At 38.1% G+C, this 25,068-nt stretch overlaps 2 protein-coding genes across 3 annotated transcripts in view; one reads left to right on the plus strand and one right to left on the minus strand.

Moving 5' to 3' along the window:
• The first annotated feature begins 486 nt into the window (after nucleotides 1-486).
• On the plus strand, nucleotides 487-17,236 carry ccn6 (cellular communication network factor 6). The gene is made up of 4 exons (XM_089118389.1): nucleotides 487-1,028; nucleotides 2,692-2,931; nucleotides 8,177-8,370; nucleotides 16,061-17,236. The coding sequence occupies exons 1-4, from the start codon at nucleotides 566-568 to the stop codon at nucleotides 16,340-16,342; spliced, it is 1,179 nt and encodes a 392-aa protein (XP_088974515.1). The 5' UTR covers nucleotides 487-565; the 3' UTR covers nucleotides 16,343-17,236.
• The window catches only part of tube1 (tubulin, epsilon 1), a 34,262-nt gene continuing 24,988 nt past the window's right edge, over nucleotides 15,795-25,068 (minus strand). Inside the window, exons 10-13 of one of the 2 annotated variants that reach the window (XM_089118388.1) lie at nucleotides 24,670-24,810; nucleotides 23,904-24,078; nucleotides 23,319-23,494; nucleotides 15,795-16,327 (exon numbers count right to left, since the gene is read on the minus strand). In XM_089118388.1, coding sequence (XP_088974514.1) covers nucleotides 23,345-23,494; nucleotides 23,904-24,078; nucleotides 24,670-24,810 — 466 coding nt within the window. In that variant the 3' untranslated portion in view covers nucleotides 15,795-16,327; nucleotides 23,319-23,344. Of the gene's footprint in view, nucleotides 16,328-22,617; nucleotides 23,495-23,903; nucleotides 24,079-24,669; nucleotides 24,811-25,068 lie in introns of those variants that run through there. The other variant, XM_089118387.1, reaches the window with a different exon arrangement.

Genomic DNA, 25,068 nt, shown 5'->3' on the forward strand with positions numbered 1-25,068 from the left:
GGCCCTATTTATGCATTTGATAGACACTTTTATCCAAAGCAGCTTACACTGATTTCAAGGTTAACTGATTAACACGTTCCCTTGGAATCGACCATGACTTTAGCAACGGCATGCTCAACTGTACTTGCACAAAAACTACAAACTGGAACGTAAACAAGGCAGAATAGGTGAGGAAAATGATCCAGAATAGACAGAAATGGAAGGATCTAGAAATTAGACTAAAACAAGAATGATTGGCAAGGAAAACAAAACCAAAGAGATAGGAGCATAATACAACCAGGGGACAAAGACAGTACTATCAGGACTGACAGAATCATGAGAGTTTCTGGTAACACTTTATTTTAGGGTGTCATTGTTACATTATGTTCCATGTAGTAATAACAGTAAATGATGCATAATTACATGCAACTAACGCTCAACCAAACCCTAATCCTACCCTAACCCTAAAGGTAAGTACATGTTATTAATTAACATGACTCAGTACTTAAATGAATAATTACACTGTAACAATGACACCCTAAAATAAAGTGTAACTAAGTTTCGTTATTGATATTAAAGTAATTTCATGATATCCAAGAGCAAAAACTTTGAGTTCATGCGTGTTAATGATGCAGCTGACTGTGGCACACTTGGACACTTACCATTTGGAAAGAAGGTTCTGGATCAACAGAGCAGTAATGTCCAATTACAGTTTCTCTTCAGGAAAAACCAAAATGGAAAACATTTAGTTTCTGTTTCAATGGTTTTCTTTTTGCATGTATTGCAGGTCTCTGCTGGCAGGCAAAAGCAGCGGGGAGGGACGGTCCCGGCGGAGAGAAGGCAGTTCTGTAGCTGGCCGTGTAAGTGTGGTGTTCGGCAGCCATGCGCCCCTGGTGTCAGCTCCATCTTGGACGGCTGCGGCTGCTGCAAAACCTGTGCACGGCAGATTGGGGAATCATGCAACGAGAGGGACGTCTGTGACCCTCACAAGAGCATGTACTGTGACTTTTCCAAAGACCAGCCACGTTATGAGGTTGGCATCTGTGCTTGTGAGTGAACGTTTTATGGAAAACCCTGTTTGGTTATTACAACATCACAGAATCTCTAAACTTACTTGTTAAATGTAAATGTTTTCAGAGAATAAAGCTGCGTAATACAGAGCCCCACACATGATATTCGGGGAAAAAATACTATGGCCTTGAATTAAGAATTCATTCCCCTGACTAAGGGACCACATTCCGTTGATTTGTAAATCCTGGCGAAGGAATAGTTAATATTTACTATAAAAAAACATAATTAAAATTTACTCACCCCCATGTTATCCAAGATGTTGGTCTTTCTTCAGTCAAAAAGAAATGAAGGTTTTCGAGGAAAACATTTCAGGATTTTTCTCCATATAGTGGACTTCCAACGGGTTGAAGGTCCAAATAGCAGTTTCAGTGCAGCTTCAAAGGCTCTGCACGATCTCAATTGAGGAATAAGGGTCTTATCTAGCCAAACATCAGCCATTTTCCAAAAAAAACGTATATATATATATTACACTTTTTAAGCACAAAGAGCTGTGATGTGCCACCCATTACATAATCACGTTGAAAGGTCAAGCGTGATGTAGGCGGAAGTACAAACCTAGTGTTAACAAAACAAACATGCAAAGATAGTCAAATGCCATTTACTAAATAAATAAGTAAAAGGTAAAACAATGATGTCGGATGATTTTGAAGTTGAAGGAGAAAATGAGATGGAGTTTTTCGTCCTATATTTTCCGGCGACGTCACGCGTGACCTGTCCATCGTGATTACATGATGTGTGAACTCGTGGACATGCAAGCCAAGCATTTGTGGTTAAAAATTATTTTTATTTTGTTAGAAAATAACCCTTATTCCTCGCCTGGGATTGTGTAGATCCTTTAAAGCTGCACTGAAACTGAAATTTGGACCTTCAAACTATTGTACCCCATTGGAATCCATTATATGGAGACAAATCCTGGAATGTTTTCCCTCAAAAACCTTACTTTCTTTTTGACTGAAGAAAGAAAGACACGAACATCTTGGATGACATGGGGGTGAGTAAATTATATGGAAATTTTAATTCTTAAGTGAACTGAACCTTTAATTCATTCCCATTTTTCATGGCCACAATTTATATAAAATGAGGGAACAAACTAAAACAAGGAATTACGTTTATAAGAATTAATTTTAGTAGACCTAAATTTGCTTTTTGTACTCCATAGTCTATCCTGTCAACATGACATCATGACTTTTGCGTAAACATACAAGCCACTTTCGAGTCAGGTGGTGTGTTATCTCTACGCATTTTGAGTTATCCGCGTGTATCCGCGTGTATGCGTTTATGTCTACGCCATTAACGTCCGCGTCATTCCGTGTGTCTGTACACGCAGTCAAATCTCCAGTCATAAATGCCATTAACCCCAGTGACGGTTAAGTTTAGGGATGGGGTTGAGGTAAGTCATATCTTTTTTTTACCTAGGATGATAAGGGAACAGTCATAAATGCCATTAACCCCAGTGACGGTTAGGTTTAGGGACGGGGTTGAGGTAAGTCATATATTTATATAACGTTAAGTCAACGGCGTTCATAAACACGCTGAAAGGCGATTATGCGTCTTGATAGCACGCCAAAAATGGAAATACGAATTGGCGTGGCATACACACGCTACTTCATGAGATCAGTCTGATCCTGTATATTTTTGCAGACATGATGGGGGTTGGTTGCGACCTGAATGGGGCTCACTACGATAACGGACAGGCTTTTCAGCCCAACCCTCTCTACAAATGCACTTGCATCGCTGGAGCCATCGGCTGTACCCCTGCCTTCATCCAAAAGCCGGCAGGAATGTTGAGTCCTGCTGTGCTCCAGGGAAACTTGCCAGCAGGACTCAAGAGTAATCAAAGCCCCAAACACCAACAGGACACCACCTACAGGACCATGTCAGGTAAATGTGACCCTGTGTGTGGAGATATTAAAGAAAAAAAAAAAAAGAAAAAAAAAACATCTATTGGTTAATATTATTATTCACCACCCACACAGTTTACTACATGAGCAGAAAAAAAAGTTTTTAAAGGGGTGAAGAGGGTTATTACATTTTGATGAAAGGTTATGACAATAACACGACCCGAGATATTAAGACTTAAGATATTAAGAATTAAGATTAAATATCCTGCAATCTCTTCAGGCATATGCCTACAATCTCTAGACCTTAGTCTGTGGATCTAGAGAAAATTCTCTCCAAGAATTCTCGGAATTCAGGACAAACAATATGACTAGTTTCATACATTGGGTTTTGATGGCGCAGTGGGTATGACACATGCCTTTGGTGTGAGAGACCCAAATTCGAATCCACTGTGAGACACCAATGTGTCCCTGAGCAAGACACTTAACGCCTAGTTGCTCCAGAGGCGTGTGACCTCTGACATATATAGCAATTGTAAGCCACTTTGGATAAAGGAGTCAGCTAAATGAATAAATGTAAATGTAAATTAATCCCCACGGAGTTTGTTTGTGCCACATGTTGAGGTCAGGGATGGAAATTAACTTTTTTGTCCACCGGCGGCCACTGTGGCTGGTGGATTTCAAAATCTACCAGCCACTCAATGTTTTTTACCAGCAACTTTTTCTTGTTTTTAACTAACACAGTCTCATCCCAAAAAGTCATATAACTGACGTCTTGGGACGTCTTTTGACCATACGTCAATATCCGCCTTTTTAGGGCCCCCTTAAACGTTGGTAGATGGCGATCCCGGGCCGTCATACAACTGACGCTTTACCTTTAACGTCAGTTAGGTGACGGGTTAGGTTTAGGTCTGGGGTAGAGTTAGGATCCCATAACCTCATCTACCGACGTTTAAGGGGGCCCTAAAAAGGCGAATATTGACGTATGGTCAAAAGACGTCCCAAAACGTCAGTTATATGACGTCTTGGGATGAGACCGGGTTGTTTTAACAGACAATGTGTAACTGCAAGTGAAAATTAATACTACAAGATCTACGATACTTAACCAGTTTATTTAATCTCAAGTCTCAATCAAATACTGACATTTTCTCTTTCTCTCTTATACGCACATAAACCATGAACTGATATACATTTCGTTAAATTAGTAGGGCAGATTAAACAAAACTAAACCGCACTCTATGCTGGTGGTTGCTCTCTCTGCAAGAGTACCGTAAAACTTCAAATAATAGCAAAATCCCTGACTCTTTTACACACCTGGTGTGGTGACAGGTTTGGGTAAATAAAGGCTTTTTTAGATTCAGGTTGAATTTAAGCTTCAAAAACCCGTCAGATTGTCTGCTTTTTGGTGCCGCCAAAGCCTTTTCTGATCGGTGAGTGATGTTGATTGTTGAATAGAATGACTGGTGCGCTTGAAAGGGCGCAAGAGAGAGAAAGAGAGAGCCCCGGCTACGCACAGTCTCATCTTAAAACAACACGAGCGCTGTCTTGCTCTCTCTCCCTCATATTAATAGTAATCAAAATCAATTGACACGATAGTAAAAGGTCAGAAGACCGCAGTTTCACATGGAACATTTGGGGATTTTTAGTGATTAGAGACTCTAGGAACGACATCTCAACACTAAACTATAAAGGCCTGTCTCAAATACAAGCCGGTGCAGTTCGAAGATTTGGGAAAATAAAACCTGTTCTGTCATATTTACATCATGCGCTCGCGTCTAGCTCCCATCTCTCACGCTCAAGCCTCGACGGAAGAAGCATGCGGGTAGATGTTCACGCGGCTAGCTCTACACCATGCGCTCGCGGCTAGCTCTCCCTTTGGACACCAAACAGCCTCTCGCGCTCCCAAGTTTTCTTCCCTCATCGAGCCTTGACCAAGGGGCAACCTCCCCGTCTCTCTCTTGAAGCCAACACGGAAGTGAATTAAACTGAAATTTATCGAGTGGCCGCATGAGACTGGCTGCAAAAGTATCTCCCTCAAGTTAAAATGTCTAACTTCACAGCAGAAAAAAAAACATGTTTACAGCCTGGTGGCGAATAGTTGTTTGGTCTATATCGCTAATTTTGCCCTTCATTATGACTGTGAGGGGGTGAATTTTTTTACAACTCATCTGTTTAAATTATATTTAAGCCTTAAAGTTCTGCATAATTAAGGGCGTGGCCACTTGAGTGACGGGTGGATTCTTGCCGCCGCTTTTCAATGCTAGTGTGTCTCTTAGCGTCACCCTCAGCTGTGTTTGTGCTTTTTACGAGATTATTTCATACAATTTAATACATGTATTATACCTTTGCCCGTGCACGCCGTTGGATTCCGTCGTGTTGAGCATGGAGAGAACGACCAGCGCTGTGTTTCCAGCTGTTTCCCTCACATGCACTAATGGATGTCTGATGATTTCAGTGCTTTCTCTCCATCCATGCAATAGATGCACACCCTTGAATGAGCGGGGGTTTCTAGTTCATATACTTGAACTTCTGAGGTAATATCTTTGGTTTGACCCATCTGAGAAACTGAGAGGCGGCCAAAATCAGATTGTAAAATGGACTGAATAAAGCTCTTTACGAACTTGACGTGAGATGCCGACTGACATGTGCTTGCGTTGAATCACCGTCACATCCACAAGCTTAGAGCAATATTCTAAGTAACGAATACATTTTTAACTAGCAGAATAATAATGCACCACGATGCACATATTGGACTGCTTGTATGTTGTGAGAAATGTGTGTGATCTGTGTTATGTACTTGCATACATGCTCTAAACCAATTGCCCCTTGTGAGATTAATAAAGTTGATAAAAAAGTAAATAGTGTCCCTTTTAGTTACGTCTTAACTATTATAATATTTCGAAGGGCAAAAACATGAACTTTAACCATTGGCTTTACTTTTTCAATTCAGCGCGAGGGTAGTAGCACATAGCATTAGTACCTCAGCTCCACCCGCGTCCCGCCTCTTTGCTCATTTTAATTTATCTGGTAGTGACGAGAGGTGATGCAATGCTAAGATGGCGACGGCCGGCCCCGCCCACTTTAGGCTTCAAAAATGCTCTCCAGAAACCTATGGGTGACGTCACGGATACTACGTCCATATTTTTTACAGTCTATGGCCTCGACTGAAGAAGCGTGCAGGTGTTGAAGGTGTGCCTCCTCTAAAAGTGTCCGCCGTTCAGGTGAAACGGGTGAAAACAGTATGCTATTTTTTTTTTTACCCGCCACGGTGGCCGGTAGGTGAAGTGAGTTTACCCACCACAACACAAAATCACCCGCATTTGGCTGGTGCTAATTTCCATCCTTGGTAGAGTTTAGCATGACTGATGCCCCTTTGCGTTCAGGACAAGTTTCTGTTGCTGAGAACGGTGCATATTCCGGGAATTCTTGGAGAGATGCACAGACTAAGGTCCAGAGATTGGAGGCACCCTCAGACTGGTTCTCCTTGTTGCCTCCAGTGCCTCTTTGACTCCCTTGCTGAGAGATAATCACCCTTTCAGACAGGCTTGGTTTACTTAGACTTCTGTGGTCCTGAAACCGAATGGTGTTCTCAATCTTATAATATTATGAATGATCTTTTAAGTGTGCCTCCTCAGTTTTCATAATTACAGACCAAAAGCTTGGGAATATTAAAGGGGTCATGAACTGGCTTTTTAAATTTTATTATATTGTTGTCTGAGGTCAACTTATGACGTTCGCTTGGATTTTACATTCAAAAACATCAAAATGAATAAGTAATAGGTTATTTTCTACCCTAGTTTTGAGCCTAGCTGATAAACGCTCGTTCTTAATGGGCGGCTTGCACTGAAGTCATGGAAGTAAACGCCCACTGCTGTGAGTGGATAACAGTTTTGCTTATTATAATGAGTTTCAACTCACCCGTCGATGCACTTGGGGGAAATTGTTCTGAAAACGTCCAATGTTGTAAAATGGCAAACGGAATGATTCGCATACATGTTCGACCCAGAGTGTGTGTGTTGTACCATTCCTGTCGGATCCAATATAGACGGCGCAGCACCTTTCTTTAATCTTAATCGGTCAGCAAAATCCAGTCTTGTTTACAAAACAATCCTTAGTATAATGAAGCGAACAGACGGACAGTGTGTCTGCTGGAACGTCATTAAAAATAAAGTTTATCCATGCAGTCCTATTGGAATCCAGAGGAAGCATATGCAGCGACTGTCTTCCACAACCAGGCACGGCACAATATTTTGTATTGCTCGGTAGCTCGATCCGGTTTGTCATCACCAATGTTATTTAGCTATGCGTGTAATACGTGAATCGGTGGGCGGGGTTAACGGCCGTGTTGAAGTCTATGGTTGAAGTAGGCGTTGATCTTCTTCTGCGGGGGTGGTGTTTTATCCTCTTTGACGTCATTGTTCCCCACTTTGAAAAACGAGTCGTTTGCTGAGCCTGGTGTCAATAAAAGCTTTTATTGGACTAACAAGGACGTTTTCAGTTCTGAAACTTACAGGATATTCTTATAATACAATGACCTCTTAGACGTCAAAAGATCAAGGAAAATTAGATTTTTCAGTTCATCACCCCTTTAAAATCTTTATCGTTTAAGTATAATATAACTAATTCAATTTGTTCATGTTGCTGCCATTGAAGAGAATTTATATTGTACTTCCATTAAATCATTTAATATCATGGGTTCGCTCCAGCATTTCTTAGGGATTTTTAGATTTACAGTTTTTGGTTTGAATAAAATACATTTGTGGTTAACACTTCTTGAAGAGACTTTCATTACTTACTTGCACGTACTTACACGTAAAGCTGTTGAGTGCTTTAAAAATGTAAGTTGGCACATGAGGACTAACTTTTGTTCTTTTTTCGGAAGTAAATACGGGGACATTTAATATTCAACAATATTATTGATCTGTGTTGTATTATTTTCATGTTATCACCATGAAGCTGCTTTGATACAATCTGTATTGTAAAAAGCTCTATATAAATAAATGTGACTTGACTAAATATAATGCAGCAAGCACATAGACTCACAAGCACCTAGACTTGCCAAAGTAATATGTAGCATGACATTGCATTTGTATATTGATTTATTCATAACTAGATTTATTCATAATTTACCCATGGTAAATTAGCTTTCTGGGATGTCCTGTTAGAATGTGAAGCCTGAAGAATAACTATAAAGTAGTCATAGATTAAATGTGAAGTCTGGGGTGAGGTCAGATGTTTCAATGTGTGCTGTGGGATGACATAGTGCTTTGTGACTGTAACACTGAAAGCTTACAGGGATCCTCCCTTAGCCTGGAAGAAGAACTGTTTGGTCCAAACCACACCCTGGTCACCCTGTTCGCGCACCTGTGGCATCGGCATCTCTGTACGCGTCAACAACAACAACGGCAAGTGTGAGATGAGAAAAGAACGGCGACTCTGTCTGCTTCGACCATGTGATAAAAATGCTCTAAAGGGACTGAAGGTAAGAGATCTATCCTAACATCACATGCTAAGCAAGGTTAAACTAGAAAATAAAATCAACATGGATTAAGACACTTGAGCGATACTTTACAATGTCTTTGCATTGTGTACCAAAATATTACGCCAGGTGATAATTTTCAGAAACGATCAGAAACGTTGGGGCGGGCTTTACACGATGACGACAGCACAGCGACGTGAAGCAGATTTAGTACATTTATAAAAGGGGTGTGACGGTTACAGTTGAGCACTGTCATTAGAACTCTATAACCGCCAAAACCATGTTATTAAGACATTTTTTTCACAAACATTTTTTTATCATAGAGAATGAGGGAAACGGAGGCCGAGTTAATGGTGCTTCAAAGACTGATCAGAGCTGACCGTTATACTGATCAGAGCACGTGCTGACACGTAGTAAAGCCTTGTTTATACTTGACGCGTCCGCACGAGCGCGAAGGTGCGCGGCAAAAATGACGCGTTCAGTGCGCAAGTCCGACCCCATTTCCCTGCTGGCTGTGTGCATGGCTTTTTTGTAGCGCCGCCGCGTCCGAGGATGAACGACTTCAAGCCGAATCTGCCCGAGCATGTATGTCTCACCCTTAGACAGTAAGCAGTTTGCGTGTCTAAATTGCAAAGTTCATTGCAAAGTTTTTTTTTTTTTTTTTTTGTTAAGGTTTTGTTTACTATGTGTGATAATGGAAAGCACATTCACTTATAGTTGTCTAGTTGTTAATTTTAAAAAAACGTATCACGAAAAGGCGTTTCCCGAAAGCATCGTTAGCCAACTATGGTCGCAAGTTCCGTTGTTATCAGCATAGTTCAACGATTCAGTGTTTCCCGAAACCCTCGTTCCAACGAACATTCGCAAACGGCATCGCAAAGTTGTGTGGTTTGAACGACAGCTCTCGACCTGGTTAGAGGCATCTTTTCTATATTGCATGTCATTTGGAGGTAATAAATCCTTATATTGAGCAAAATAAGCAAGCTGACATTCAGTACAACCGGTGTCTTTTATTTAGAATACATACAAATGGAATTTACGTCTTTTAGTTTAAGATTTGAAGTAACGTGTTTGAAGAGTGCGCATGTGCGAACGTGCATACTATGTAAGAACGAGCCAAATATTGAGTCTGGCAGTGTTGTAGTACTCGAGACTCGGACTCGTCTCGGACTCGGTCTCGAGACCATATTTTAATGGTCTTGGTCTTGTCATGGACTCGTGTCCATTTGGACTCGGAATTGACTCGTACTCGAACATTTTTTTTTTAGGACTCGGAATTATTCCCGAGTCCACTCGAGTTCAATTAAAAATATTTTTCATGATTATTAATGTATGTTAATAAAATATTTCTTTAAATAGATTGACACGCCCAGTGATTGGTGATTTTCTAGTGCGCAACTGCGCATGACAAATTGTAATAAAATTACTTTTAACACCACCTACTATGTGGCCTTTTTACCCTAAACTGATCATATTTTTTAAACTCTAAGTAAATTCAGTAAAAAAAAAAAAAAAAAAAAAAAAAAAAAAGGATTTCTCTAAGTAAATAAAAGTAAATTAGGTAATCAACCCTCACTGGTACCCTCACTGGTCTCGGTCTCGTCTCGGACTCGACCGTCTCTGGTCTCGGACTCGACTCGGACTCGACTCTCTATGGACTCGGTCTTGACTCGGACTCGACTCTCTCTGGTCTCGGTGTCGACTCGGACTCGAGTGAGGTGGTCTCGACTACAACACTGGAGTCTGGTAATAAAGCAAAACAACTGAGAACAATTAGAAAAAGTCCTCAGATGACATGTCTGTAATTTATATAAAACAAATCTAGCATTAATTGGATTTCAAACAGTTTCATTAAGAGTAGTTATTCCTCCACCACGTGCGAAACCAACGTGGTTGAACGATACTTTGCGACAGTGGGTTTCGGGAAACAGTCGTGACTAGCTAGTTGATTTTTCCAACGATACATTGTACTATAGTGAATCAGCGAACTACGTCGTTGTACGGGAAACGCACCCCAGATTGTCTGCTCGTTTATTCAAACAGACGAACGTCGCTCTGCATACGTCATCTCTGATTGGTTTTAGGTCTATCCAATTGCGCCTTTGAGGGATTTGAGCTTTGTCCGTTCGTGACGCCCCTCTTGAAATGATTTGTCTATGAAGCTTTGCCAGACCATAACTCAGTTACAAACTGAGATGGTCTGGTTTTAACCAGGCTACCTGACACGTGTTGTCTAACTCCAATAGAGTTCAGAATGTCTTCAAATGCCAATCCCAATGCATCTTTTTTATTATCTACATGTTAAAATCACCAACAATTAGGACTTTATCTGCAGCCAGTACTAACTCTGATAGAAAATCAGCAATTTCTTTGATAAAGTCTGTATGGTGCCTTGGTGGCCTTTATACTGTATATTAGCCTGCACAAATCTCAAACGTGATTTATCATTCACATTAGATTTTGTTACATTAAGCATCAACACTTCAAAATAATTCTATTTGAAACTAGACTTGTTAGTAATTATGGAAATATTATTTCAAATTACAGCAACATTATTACTTACAAGTGCTTTTGAAGTAAGGGATTGAATATTCAGCAACCCAAGCTTTATCATTTGTTCGTTTGTATTATATCCGTTTTTTTTATTTGATGAACATCAATTATATTTTTACCCTTAGATGGGTTCGGACGTTTTTTTATTTTTTTTATTTCCTAATTCAGGGAACAGAAACAGTCTGTATATGATGATATCTAGGCAAAAGAGTCTCTATGTGATGGGATTTATCTGACCTTGGTGACGTGAAACAGTCAGTGTTTAGCCAGTCTGTCTGCTTCCTGACCTGAGCCCGAGATTATCATGTTTGGGCTCTAAGACTATGTGCCATATTACTAGAGAGAAGAGCAGCACCAGCCCAGAAGTCTCTTTTCAACAGGTCAGGTTGACTTTTCCACAAAACTACCCCAAAAACTTTTCCCAATTGTCTATGAATTCTATATTATTTAGCAGACACCACTTCAACAGTCTACTAACTCTCATCCCTCCTTTGAAGAGGAAGGGGGCCATACATGTGCCTGACATTGTACTTTTGAGTTCACACACCTACTGTATTTAAAGGATGAGTTCACTTTTGAAAAAAAAACTTTTGCTGATAATTTACTCACCCCCATGTCATCCAAGATGTCCATGTCTTTCTTTCCTCAGTCGAAAAGAAATTAAGGTTTTTGATTAAAACATTCCAGGATTTTTCTCCTTATAATGGACTTCCATGGGAACCAGGTCCAACCGAGGTCCAAACGACAGTTATAACAGTTACAGATGCAGCTTCAAATGTCTTTAAACGACACCAAACGATGAATAAGGGTCTTATCATGCGAAACGATCGGTTATTTCAAAACTTATTCCAAAAATTTAACTTTTCTAAGGACAAATGCTAGCCTTTCTCCATTCTGTAAGGTGCGTTTGCAACGTCACGTAATACGTAATTACGTTCAAAAGGTCACGGGCGACGTAGCCGGAAGTACAGAGTCAGAGTGTTTACAAGTTGAACGCATAGGTTGAACGTGGAAACTAACTCAAACGCCGTTTACAAAAAAGGAATTAAATAACACAGTCTCATCCCAAAAAGTCATATAACTGACGTTTTGGGACGTATTTTGACCATACGTCAATATCCGCCTTTTTAGGGCCCCCTTAAACGTCGGTAGATGGCGATCCCGGGCAGTCATACAACTGACGCTTTACCTTTAACGTCAGTTAGGTGACGGGTTAGGTTTAGGGTTAGGTTTAGGTATGGGGTAGAGTTAGGATCCCATAACCTCATCTACCGACGTTTAAGGGGGCCCTAAAAAGGCGAATATTGACGTATGGTCAAAAGACGTCCCAAAACGTCAGTTATATGACGTCTTGGGATGAGACCGGGTTGAATTAAAAGGTAAAACAACGATGTCGGACGATTTTGATTCTGTACTTTCGGCTACGTCGCCCGTGACCTTTTGAACGTAATTACGTATTACGTGACGTTGCAAACGCGCCTCACAATATATTACAAGGCTAGCATTTGTCCTTAGAAAAGTTACATTTTTGGAATAAGCTTTGAAATAACCGATCGTTTCGCATGATAAGACCCTTATTCATCGTTTGGTGTCGTTTAAAGACATTTGAAGCTGCATCTGAAACGGTTATTAACTGTCGTTTCGACCTCGGTTGTACCTGGTTCCCATTGAAGTCCATTATAAGGAGAAAAATCCTGGAATGTTTTCATCAAAAACCTAAATTTCTTTTCGACTGAGGAAAGAAAGACATGGACATCTTGGATGACATGAGGGTGAGTAATTTATCAGCAAAAGTTTTTTCAAAAGTGAACTAATCCTTTAACGTTAATTTTAGTGATCTCTAACATCATTAGTGCCAACGTGAATAATGGACTTAATCTTATAGTAGAGGTCCTGGGTAAGATTTGTGTGCACTTTATTTAGCGGAGAATATCTCAACTGTTCTAGACTAATATGACTCCATTGAACAATGTGGGATGTGTGCCAAAATCTTTAACCGGGACGAGAGTCCTGAAAATGACCACATTAGGTGACACTATAATGACACCACAGGTGAATGGGACTTTTTCTTCCCTTTATAGATATCCTCATACATTTCTAACAGATTAATCTTCATATTAAGAGAAATACATTTTGTATTACACTTTGTCTAAAAAATAAAATAAAATAAAAGCTACATATTTTCTGAGGAGATCACAATGTTCACAATGACCATGATTATAAGGTCATAGAAGAGTAAGCATTCTGATTTAATATAAAGAAAATGGCTAAAAAACAGTCAACCTATTACACACATGAGGTCATTGCAGAACACATGGCTGTCAAACAAGATGATTTGAGATCAAGAAAAGTAAGGAAATCAACTCTTTATTCTTTGTGTTGGCGTGTACATTTACAGTATGTGTCATTATCATTTGAGTTGTATTTTTGTGTATTTAAATAATTATAATGAATTTGTATCACTTTTATATTTATTTTGGTGTGTATTGTATCTAGCTAACAACAGTTTGTCCTCCAAGTTAATGAATTCAGACTCTTTTCTGTGGATGGTCAATCGCTTCTCCAAAGAAGTGACACATGAGAGTGACCGTGTCCCTGGATTCACAGCTGTGAATGCAGAAGAAATGTTGGAATAAATAAATGTGGAAATAAATAAATGTGTGAAAAAATACAATTATACATACATAAGGAAATAAACTTATAAATACTAATTTATTTGTACTTTTTTACATTTCTTTAATTTCTGTATTTTTGCTTTTTTACATATCTTTGTATATTTATTTATGTATTTATTTATTTTTAATTAAGTCAGCTTTGGCATTCCATACCCGCAAACACGCAATCATAGAAAATCTCTAGCTTCAAGAGGTTTTATGTACGCATATTTAATGAGATATTGCCTAATTAGCATATTTTATTTTATTTTTAAGATAAAGTGTAATACAAAAAAGTATTTCTCTTAATATTAAGATTAAACTAGAAATGTATGTGAATTTCTATAAAGGTAAAAAAAAAAAAAGTCACATTCACTTGTATTGTGATATAAGTGTCACATATTGTGGTCATTTTCAGGACTTTCGTCCCGGTTAGAGATTTTGGCACACATCACATGTTGTTCAATGGGGTCATATTAGTCTATAACAGTTGAGATATTCTCCGCCAAATGAAGTGCATACAAATCTTACCCAGGACCTCCTAGACTATTAAGGACTAGTTAAGGACCAACGAGTAGTGTTACTTTTTAGATTTGTCAAATTAGACAAATCTAACTTTCTTGTAAATTACTTTAGAAAGTTAGGAAGTCTGGAAGAAAAAATTAGATGACTAACTTTTAAGACGAGTCTAAGTAGTTTATGCAACGGCCACAAGTGTTCCTTGCTGTATTTTATTATCTAATGGAATGATGTGCGAATTAAGTATCTGAATACTTTATAAAGGAAATGTAACTTTTTTTTTTTATCTGCATACTGAAAACGGCAGTTTCTAATTCAGGGCAATATGATGTCGTCAGCTTTATATAAAGATGGATTTGCAAGAAAGTAAAAAAAAAAAAAAAAAAAAAACATCATTGACCTTTAGTTTCAGGTGTCAGTACTGATGTCAGATGACTCACAGTACTATATTATAGAATTCCTAAAGAGCTTAAGGGAAAATTACATCCATGAGGATCTTGCATTGAGTTTTCATTGAAACAAACAATCAAGAACAGGCGTGTTAGTGCCTGACACAGACACACAAAAGTCTCAACTGAAAAGAAAACCACCATAACCTGATGTTAATATGCACTTTTAATGAACAGGGACCTATTGCACAAATACCAGTTTGGAGATACGGTGCATAAACTAATCTATTTTGAAATTAAACTAGCTGTTTTTTTTTTTTCTTTTACCACCTATACACATTGTAGTGTTGACTACCCTAATACGAAGTTATTGTTAAAAAAAAAAAAAACCCTGATATTTAGCCATTTTCCAAATGGTGGCAACAGGGTTGCAACAATCACAAAGCTCAAAATAATTATTTGACATTCAAAGATTGACAATAGGGTAACGGGTTGCACCATGTCAAATCAGCTTCCTCAGCTGAAATTTATGCTTTTGTTAAGCCAGTTTAAGGAAGGTAGACACGAATGATTAAATAAAAATAGTCAATGTTAATTAATTTAACTTTATTTTATTTGAAGCTATACTACAAACCAACCTTATAATAGTGGCTTCATCATTATTTTATTAGCTTTACACAGAGATATTAAGTATATTATTAAAACCAGTTGACTTCAGCACCCTTCGCTTCATTATATGTCATTTGTGTATTTCTAAACTTCTACCCAGTTTCAGGATTTATTTATTAATTTATTTATTTTTAAAGGCTTGTGATTTTAGCTACTTCAGGTCCACATTTCCACTTCACAGATGGGAAGGGATACATGCTAACTTAAGTACTGCAAAATGTAATGGTCCATGGAATATTACTATAGGATTGAAACAATTGCTTATTTTCTGTAGGGAAGTGTTAAGCCCATTTAATTTGTGAAGAAACTATACAAGTTTATAACCAGGATAGTTCTTTATGTACTTGCTCCACCACAAAAGAATGATCAATTATATTTGAATATATGTTATATATATTTATATTTGTATAAATTACATTTATTTTTCTTTATAGCAAGAAAATTTGGACAATCAGACAAAGTTTCAGTTAATCGAAATCTAAATCTAAATCCATTGAAAAAAATAATCAATTCTTGACTATTACAAGTCATCTGTGCTAGATAACAGCAATATAAATATGAACAGAAAAAACAATATAAATACGCCGCTGAAAACCAAACATTTACATTAGCAAGGCACAAAAAAGGAATGTATAAGAATCAATGAATGAAACATTTTAATGGGAAAAAGCACAGGCTCTGAAAGGGCAAGTGACAATCCCATCAACTGGACTGAAGCTCTGTCACACAGGCAGGTCATTTTTCTTCACAACATTGACAGACAATGCATCAAAGAATGCTGAAATGAATTATTTCTTGTACTGCAAGTATATTACCTGATGAAACATAACATTTCCAAAGTTCTATTTTTGAACCCCAAATCATAAGAAATGAAAGTATTTTTCTTGTAATCCTCTCTTTCATGCACAGATGCCGAGAGGGAAAACCTGCAGAGCGAAGTTTCAGGCCAGTAAAGCGGAGAAGCTTACGTTGTCTGGCTGTAGCAGCGTTAAGAAGTACCGGCCGACGTACTGCGGCATGTGCACAGACAAGCGCTGCTGCCTTCCCAACAAGGCCACAATGCTGAACGTAGACTTCAACTGCAAAGGAGGATCTAACGTACGCTGGAAGATGCAGTGGATCACGTCTTGTGTGTGTCAGAGGAAGTGTAACGGTGACGACGACATGTTCTCAGAGCTGCACTTAATATAAAACAGAGAAACAATGCTTATTAGTTTTACTTAAAGTAAGCTATAGCATATGCACAGTTTTGGCCAAAAATACACTATGCAAGCATGTAAACGAAGACGCAAGTAATTCACAACACACTCCTGTTGCAAATGTGCTCATGCACTTTTGTGCTGGTAATAAACCTCAGTTGTCTGCCATTGAACTGAATGTGTTGGTTCAGGCAGCTCTACGCTTTTATAACATGTGTGGCATGGTTCATAAAGTTACAGTAGTTGACCAAGAAGAGGTAAGACCAAATGTGTTTTCACTAATGGAACTATCCACCTTATTTTTTTTTTTTATGTAGAGCGAGTTCAGCCATTTGTAAACTGCATGTGTCTGGCTTCCAGTGTCATCCGCTTTGTTATTTTTAGCTGAACAAAACAGCTGGTTGTGCTGCTTGATAATGCAAACTGGATTTCTTACTATATTATTTTACATTTATTGTCATAATTATAAACTAGTTTGTAGCACAAATAGTTGTAATGTTTACTGCACTTTGTTATTCTTCTAGTTATTTACCTATCCACAAGTTTCCGGGGGGCACTCTTGTAAAAAATAAAGTGGGTGAAACTTCCGGTGAGGCGGCGGAAGTAGCATTCCAATGGTATTTTGTGTGTTAGTTAGCGAAGATGCTAGCTGTTTTTCGGAGAATTATTTTACTATTTAAAGACGCAAATCTTTATGAGAGATGTCGTTACGGAGCTCAGGGACAACATGTGCTGTTCGCGGTTGTATGTATAACCGGACTAAACTAATTTAGTGGCTTAAACGGGATTGTTTTGAACATAAGCTATAAACAAAATCAGAGTGATCCTGCCAACGACTGTAGTTTCCATCACCTCCCAAAAGACGACAAATCTTTCTGTGTACATTTGTTTAAATTCTTAATATACTATAAACTCTATCAGCATGTGTTTGGCTGTTCTCAACTGATGTTACAGCTAAACTCAGAATCAAAGCCTGTGTTGACAGAATACCAAATGTGCCAGTAATGTATTCAAGCAGCACATTCATTTATAATTTTGAATAAACTCCAAAGCACAATGACTAAGTGTGTATTTTTCATTTTAATTGTTTGTCAGCTCGCACAACTTTCTGTCACCATGCCTTGATGAGTATTGATTATTAATAATGTTATTATAATACTCCCAATCAACGACTGCGGAGGGTAAAGGTACTGTTATTTCACCCTTTTGAATTTCGTTGAGGTTGTGTTCCCACATCGTTAGCTAGTTTGGATCGCTATAACTTGAATGACTGTCAACTGTTGAATGAACGAGTGTCAAGCATGTCAAATCGCGCTTTGTTTACTTCCAACCGGAAGTCGCGCCCACTTTTGACGCAAGGCCTCATGGGGCGTAGGAAACTTGTGAATAGCAGCTAATGAATCAGAAGTCTCGCACATTCACAAAAATAGTAAAATAAGGTGGATAGCGTTCCTAGAGTCGACGCAGAAAGTGCAGTGTGTACTTGTGTTATGAAATGACTTTCATAAGCACAAGTGAAATTGTGTCTGCGTTCACATATTTGAGTAGAGTATGTTTCAGGCCTAAACGTCCAACTGTCAAAACAAATCAAAATCAGTGTTTTACTCTGTTGTCTGGAATATGGCAAGTAATGAAGTAGGGGAGGGCATTTTGTAAACACTTTAATGAAGCAATGTCAAACATGTTAAAACACGTCTTGCTTTAACTCGGACTCAAATTCTCAGTCACGGGTACATGCCGAGATAACATTATCAAGTGAATTTGTAGGATAACAAGCTGACCTTCAAAAACTCAGCTCAGAGGTTAAACATTGATATGCTTCTGAATAAGTTAAAAAAAATTAACACATCTACACTACGCATTATCCTGGAGTGAAGCTCATCCAACTAGAGGTGACTCTGAAAACAGAAACCGTGCCAAAAGCAAGGTCTATAATGGAATAACCAGAGAAAGCCATCTTTTAGCATTCCTATTCATGTTCAACTGCATACATATTCATGAAGCGAAAATATATTTTTCATAGCTCAAGGTCTGAACAGAGGACAAGATAAAAGTTATTTAAAACAGAGCATTAACGTGGTGTATAAGGGGAAAGCTATTATTAATATAAATAATATATTCAGGTGCAAACTGAAGTCAAGAGTCGAATGAACCGGGACAGCATACACTCCCATCGGTAGCAAATGCGCATTTGCATAGAGCTGAACTCTTTTCAACTTTGAAACAATTCATCAACTCTCATTGAATATGATTGACTTCCAGAAAATTAGTCATTTCTTACCAGTTTTGTATCTTGACGGTGCTGTTAAAAGACCAAATTCAACATACACCTTAAGTGTTCTTCCATAGAAAATCCTTATAGAGGAAATAAGGTCAACTCCGTCGCAAAACCTTTGGTCTAAAAACACTTTGGTAACCTATTCAACCGTTCTCTGAGATTTGTTTTCATGATAATCGACTGTAAAGAGTTTTATCTCTAAAAATTGTGTACCGTATAACGCTATAGGGCATAGAGTAATAAAACTAGTGGTATTAACTAGCGATTTTTATTTTTCATTACTCTATGCCCTATATACTAGCGTTATATGCTACACAGTTTTTAGAGATAAAACTCTTTACATTCGATTATCATGAAAATAAAGCTCAGAGAACGTTCGACTAGGTACTAACATGTTATTAGACCAAAGGTTCGTTTTGCGACGGAATTGTCCTTTAAAGGGTTAGTTCACCCAAAAATGAAAATTAAGTCATTAATTACTCACCCCCATGCTGTACCAACCCCGTAAGACCTTCGTTCGTCTTCGGAACACAAATGAAGATATTTTTGATTAAATTTGAGAGCTGTATAACTACCACATAGACTGCCTAAGGGACTGGCTCTTGACGGCCCAGAAAGTCAATGAAGAAAATGTTTAAATATTCCATGTGACTACAGTGCGAAAAAACAAACAAAAATAACGACTTTATTCGACTATTCTTTTTCTTCCTTGTTGCCCTGAGACGAGACTTCAATACGATTTCCACGACGCATGCGCGAGAATTGCGATCTCCTTTAACTACATTAGTTCAGTTCTCGCGCATGCGTCGTGGAAATCGTATGGAAGTCCCGTTTCAGGTCAACAAGGAAGAAAGGAATAGTCGTTTTTTCGCACAAAAAGTATTCTCGTCGCTTGATAAACTTATAGTTGAGCCACTGTAGTCACATGGAATATTTAAACATTTTCTTCATTGACTTTCTGGGCCGTCAAGAGCCAGTCCCTTAGGCAGTCTATGTGGTAGTTATACAGGTTTTCAAATTTAATCAAAAATATCTTCATTTGTGTTCCGAAGACCGAAGGTACAGCATGGGGGTGAGTAATTAATGACTTAATTTTCATTTTTGGGTGAACTAACCCTTTAAGGATGTCGTGCTGTTTGGAGTGATTGAAATACTGTGGCAGGATTTGTTTATGGATCACAGGTGTGCAGAACTTGCTTTTCTGTTCACATATATTTGAGAGGTGATCTTAATATTCATGGCTTGTAACAGATTGATAACTGACAGGCCTGTGTTGCAGTTGTATGGGTCTTTTGCTCTCCAGGTCTCTGTGCCAGTCATAAGAATGAAAACTATGAAACAACTAGTCTTTAGTCTAATTTCAAATTACATGATGAAAATTGTAGTCAGTAATGTAAACTATATTACTCATTTTAGGTAATATATTCAGACTACTTTTAAATTACTTTTGATCGAACTTGTTTAAAATCTCAGGGGTCTCCAAAAAAATATTTTAGGTCAAAGGGGTTTGTCTGACAAAAAAAAAAAAAAAGTTTGGGAATCCCTGCATTACATGAACAAATAATAATAAACACGAAAACAGCAATGACATTTCACATTCTATGCTTTCAGGGATTAGTAGTTCTACATTGCGAATATAGTCAAAGCTAAATGGTATGACACAATCAGTTTTTGTAGAAAATAAAATAAAAGAATAATTAGTGAGAATGAATAAATTATGAATAATTTACTGCCAGTGTGTGAATCTAAATACGTAAATCATATAATCCATAAAAAGTAACACTAATCTGATGAGCATTTTAAAACATACTGTAAAATAATCTAATTGCAAGTACTACATTTTTTTTAATCTGATTACGCAATCCATTTTACATCACTGTCTGTATGTTAAAGGACATTACATTTAAGACCTTTTAGGACTTTATGCAAGAATTTAAGATTGATTTTAATTAAAAACCCATGAGGCAAAACCTTCTGAATGAATGATCATAGTGATGTGAAAACAAGTGTAAAGTAAAAATACAGCTAACCTGCAAACAAATCATCTGCCAACAAATGAGGATGAGAGTTTGACAGTGCCAATGACAAGACTAAAGTATTGACTGTGTATGTTGAGAGGCATTTCTTGTGTTTTACTGAAGTGTAATGAAAAATGAATCTGTGTTTCCTTCTATTAAAACTACATTATTCAGGCAATGTTTGATATTATGACTATTTGTTAACTTTTTCATACAAAAAAAAATAAAAAAAAATAAAAAAAAAAAAAATATATATATATATATATATATATAATTTTACAGGTGAAGAGCCAATATTACGTGGATGGGCAATCCCGGCCCTGGAGTGCTTCTGTCCCGCAGTGATGAGGTCCAACCCTAATTCAACACCTCTAAAAAAAAAAAAAACAATCGAGCCAATGTAATTACTTGATAATTACAGGTAGGTTTTTTACAATTAGGGAAGGAGCTCAACTCTGCAGTACCAGAAGTGATCCACAGATCCACACCACATTCACACCACTGGTTGAGCTAATGTTTCTATGTCTCTACAACAAGAAAATATAGGTCCAGAAGTACGAAAGTATTATTTATTTATATTTTTGTCTAGTATCAAAGGCCTGTTCTGGAGGTAATTGTTTCTCATTGGGCCGTAAGGTATTCTCAACCTTTTCAGGGGCTGGCTGCTGATTTTATTGCTGTTCGAATCTAGAATGTCAGTGTTTTTCTCCCACCACAAGCTCAAAAATTCCCAGACAAATTACCTACTGTTATTTTGATAAACACAAGGTCGTGTGGATTTTTAATTGCTCCACATCACTAAGTTTACAAGAAGAGATCAATTCAAAATTTACTGTTAAAATCCTTTTTGTCCACTGCCGAGCACCATAGGATAACAATTGTGCTCTGCTGTAATTTGGCTACATTTTAAAGGGGTCATGAACTGGCTTTTAAAATGTTATTATATTGTTGTCTGAGGTCAACTTAAGACGTTCGCTTGGTTTTTGCATTCAAAAACATCAAAATGAATAAGTAATAGGCTATTTTGTACCCTGGTTGTGAGCCTTCCTGAAAAACGCTCGGTTTTTATGGGCGTGTCGCACTGAAGACTTGGAAGTAAACGCCCACTGCTGTGAGTGGACAACAGTTTTGCATATTATAATGAGTCTCACTCACCCGTCGGTGTATGTAGGGGAAAACGTCCAATGTTGTCAAATGGCAACCGGATTCGCCCATACATATTCGACCCAGAGTCCGTGTGTTGCACAATATTCCTGTCAGATCCAATATAGACGGCACAGCACCATTCTTTACTCTTAATCGGTCTGCAAATCCAGTCTTGTTGACAAAACAATCCTCAGTGAAATGAAGCGAACAGACGACGATGTTTTACCCTCATCAGCTGGAACGTCATTAAAAATAAAGTTTATCCATGAAGTTCTATTGGAATCCAGAGGAAGCTTATGCAGCGACTGTCTTCTTTCACAACCAGGTACTGCAAAATATTCTGTATTGCTCGGTAGAACCGGTTTCATCACGAGGTAGGCATGTAAGTTAGGCTACTTAGCTATGCGTGTAATGCGCGAATCGGTGGGCGGGGCTAAACCGGCCGCGTTGAAGTAGGTGTTGATCTTCTTCTGCGGGGGTGGTGTTTTAACCCCTTCGACGTCATAGTTTCCCACTTTTCAAAACGAGACGTTTTCAGAGGCTGGTGTAAATAAAAGCTTTTATTGGACTAACAAGGACGTTTTCAGTTCTGAAACTTACAGGATATTCTTATAATATGATAACCTCTTAGATATCAAAAGCTCAAGGAAGATTTCTCAGTTCATCACCCCTTTAAAGATTTAGCCTACTTACACTTTTATTACTGAAATGCTGGAAAGTATTTACAGAAACAATATTTCATCACTGCTCAAAGGAGAAACCAAAGAAAAGCAAGCATTTGAAATGGCAACAACAAAAAAAGAGGCTGTATTAACTTATTTCTGCTCTATTCCACATTATTTTTAATGACATCCACCATTTTGAGATCAAATACAAGACAGTAAACTATTTTAACTATAACACGTCTATCTTCCTATTTTTAAACAGGAGAGGAGACATAAATAATCATGTAATAAATAGGATATTATTTTCCTATTTTTAAATAAAATCTACATATATTCCAATTCAAAGCACATGACATTTTATTTACAGCAGACAACCATGCGAATGACCACATGAGCAGCGTGTTCCTGGGTTTGTAGGATCACAAAACTCACACCTCAACAGCGAATACTTCACCATCCGAATGCATGAGTTTAAGAAAGGGGTGACATGCATTTATTTTTTACAGACGTCCACAGTAGAAACGATTACAGTCCGAATAGAGCTAAAGACGGTGTATTACTATGAATGGGAGAAAGTACTGTGTGAAATATGGTGGAATAAGTCCCGCCTTCTAACTAAAAGAGCCAATCGCTGATTGGTAAAGTCTTAATGCTTTTTGAGCATAAGAAACAATTTTCTTTTAAATTTAGTTGTTGTAAGATCTCATTTGTGATTTCAAATATCAAATTTAATCGTAAGCTTTGTGAACAGCTATGGAGAATTTGATGTTTACCCATTTAAAGAGATAGGAGCTGTACTAGCAGGACTAAAATAGCTGCCCGAGAGAGTTTCAAAGATGGCTGCCATCTGAAATGACTTGCCTTGAAAGGGTCTTTGCTAGAATAGTTCAGGTGGCGATGGTGAGTCTGGGTGCGTTGGGCATGAGAGGGTGTTCCAGGTGTGTGTAGTCTTCAATAAGATCTGAGATAGATGATAGTGCCTCATTAAATCCAGCCAACTCCATGCCATCCACTGCTAGATAATGATGCAAGTGAGCCTGAGGGCAGATCAAACGAAACACCATTAATACATATGGAAACTAAAATATAGGAATGTGAAGCAAAATATCAAACCATGTAGCTTTTATTTTAAATGGTCACAAGTTTGAGAGACAATACAACTATTTTCAAAGGTGAAATGTGGAACTGTTTAAGTCAAAATATAAGACTACTTCAGTCATTTGGTTTCAAGTCCTGAGGCGCCATCATCCCAATCATGGGCCGGATTTGAATTGTAAAAATACAATTCTCCTTTACTTGACATCTTAAAAGCCCAACACATGACATGAAGCCATTTACTTCCCTATAAACTGCCATCATTGAGAAAACTAGTGTCTGTGCAATAAATAAAAACACAGAAGGCCATTATGAATATGTAACGTGTGATATGCTATATATGTGATATACCTTCCTACGGTAGAGTTTCACGAAACGTTCCCTTAGTTCAAGAAAGGTAGATTTCACACATGTGTTGTTGGCCAAGGCCAACAGGGAATGTGAGTGACACACAGGAGGGACTGAACACAGGCTAGTCTTCCATCCCTCCTGATTCCATGGGACAAATGGCAGGGTGGGCTTTAGCCTAAAAAAGAAGAACACAGATTATTCTTTACTTCGAAATAGAGAGATGCATGTAAATGATCATGGATTATATACAGATCACTTCATTAAAAGAGAGATATACTACAGCTCTATTCCTACGTAGACAGCATTTTAAAGTGCCACAGGAGTGCTTCTAATGCAAAGTCTTTCCAATAGTAGACAACAACAACCACAAAAAAGATGCTGTGAGTGGGCCAAAATGTAGGAGAGCAACTTTCAAAGATAAGACAGTGGATCTAAAGAAATGTATATTTCATGCAACCTTTGCCTCTCTATCACTGCCTCTCTCTGTTTGAAACATAAAAATGCAATTTACTTTGTTTTTTTTTTTTTTGTATTTTGAGTAGTATTGTTTATTAGTGCTTCAGCACTGCTCCTCTGCATGGATGAATCGGTGATCACAAATTAGAATGGTGACATTGTACATCGTCATGACAATAAGAAGTGTCCTATTAGACCACATGTGTCAAACTCTGCTCCTGGAGGGCCACTGTCCTACAGAGGTTTTCTCCAAAACACCCGAAATCAAGAGAACCCGCTTTCTTTTTTGATACTTTTCTTGTTCACGAACCGTTCAATATTCCGGCGCAGATCTGACATCTGAACGTTTCCACGCAGCATAAGAGCACAGGCCAGATACAGGTTGTGTTTAGGGTCGGCTCTGATCAGCTGATGATCCTTGCTGAATGCATCTGAGAACATCTGATCCAGCCTACAAAACACAGCACAGCATTCACTTATTCACATGATGATGACATGAGACACTAAAGCTTCTGTGGCAGGATTTTTCAACTTCAGGCCTACAGAGTTCAGCTCTAAAGCATCGATCACAATCCAGACTTCCAATCATACGTATGCTAATGTGGGTAACAGGAGACGCAAGCTTGTGTTAATTTTTCATTTATTACTTATAGATAAATACTATATAACAAAGTTATGAATTAAGTAGTGTATTCAGATACGGACATAA

Source organism: Pimephales promelas, chromosome 13 (genome assembly GCF_988280905.1).
Source record: "Pimephales promelas chromosome 13, fPimPro1.hap1.1, whole genome shotgun sequence".
NCBI lineage: Eukaryota > Metazoa > Chordata > Actinopteri > Cypriniformes > Leuciscidae > Pimephales > Pimephales promelas.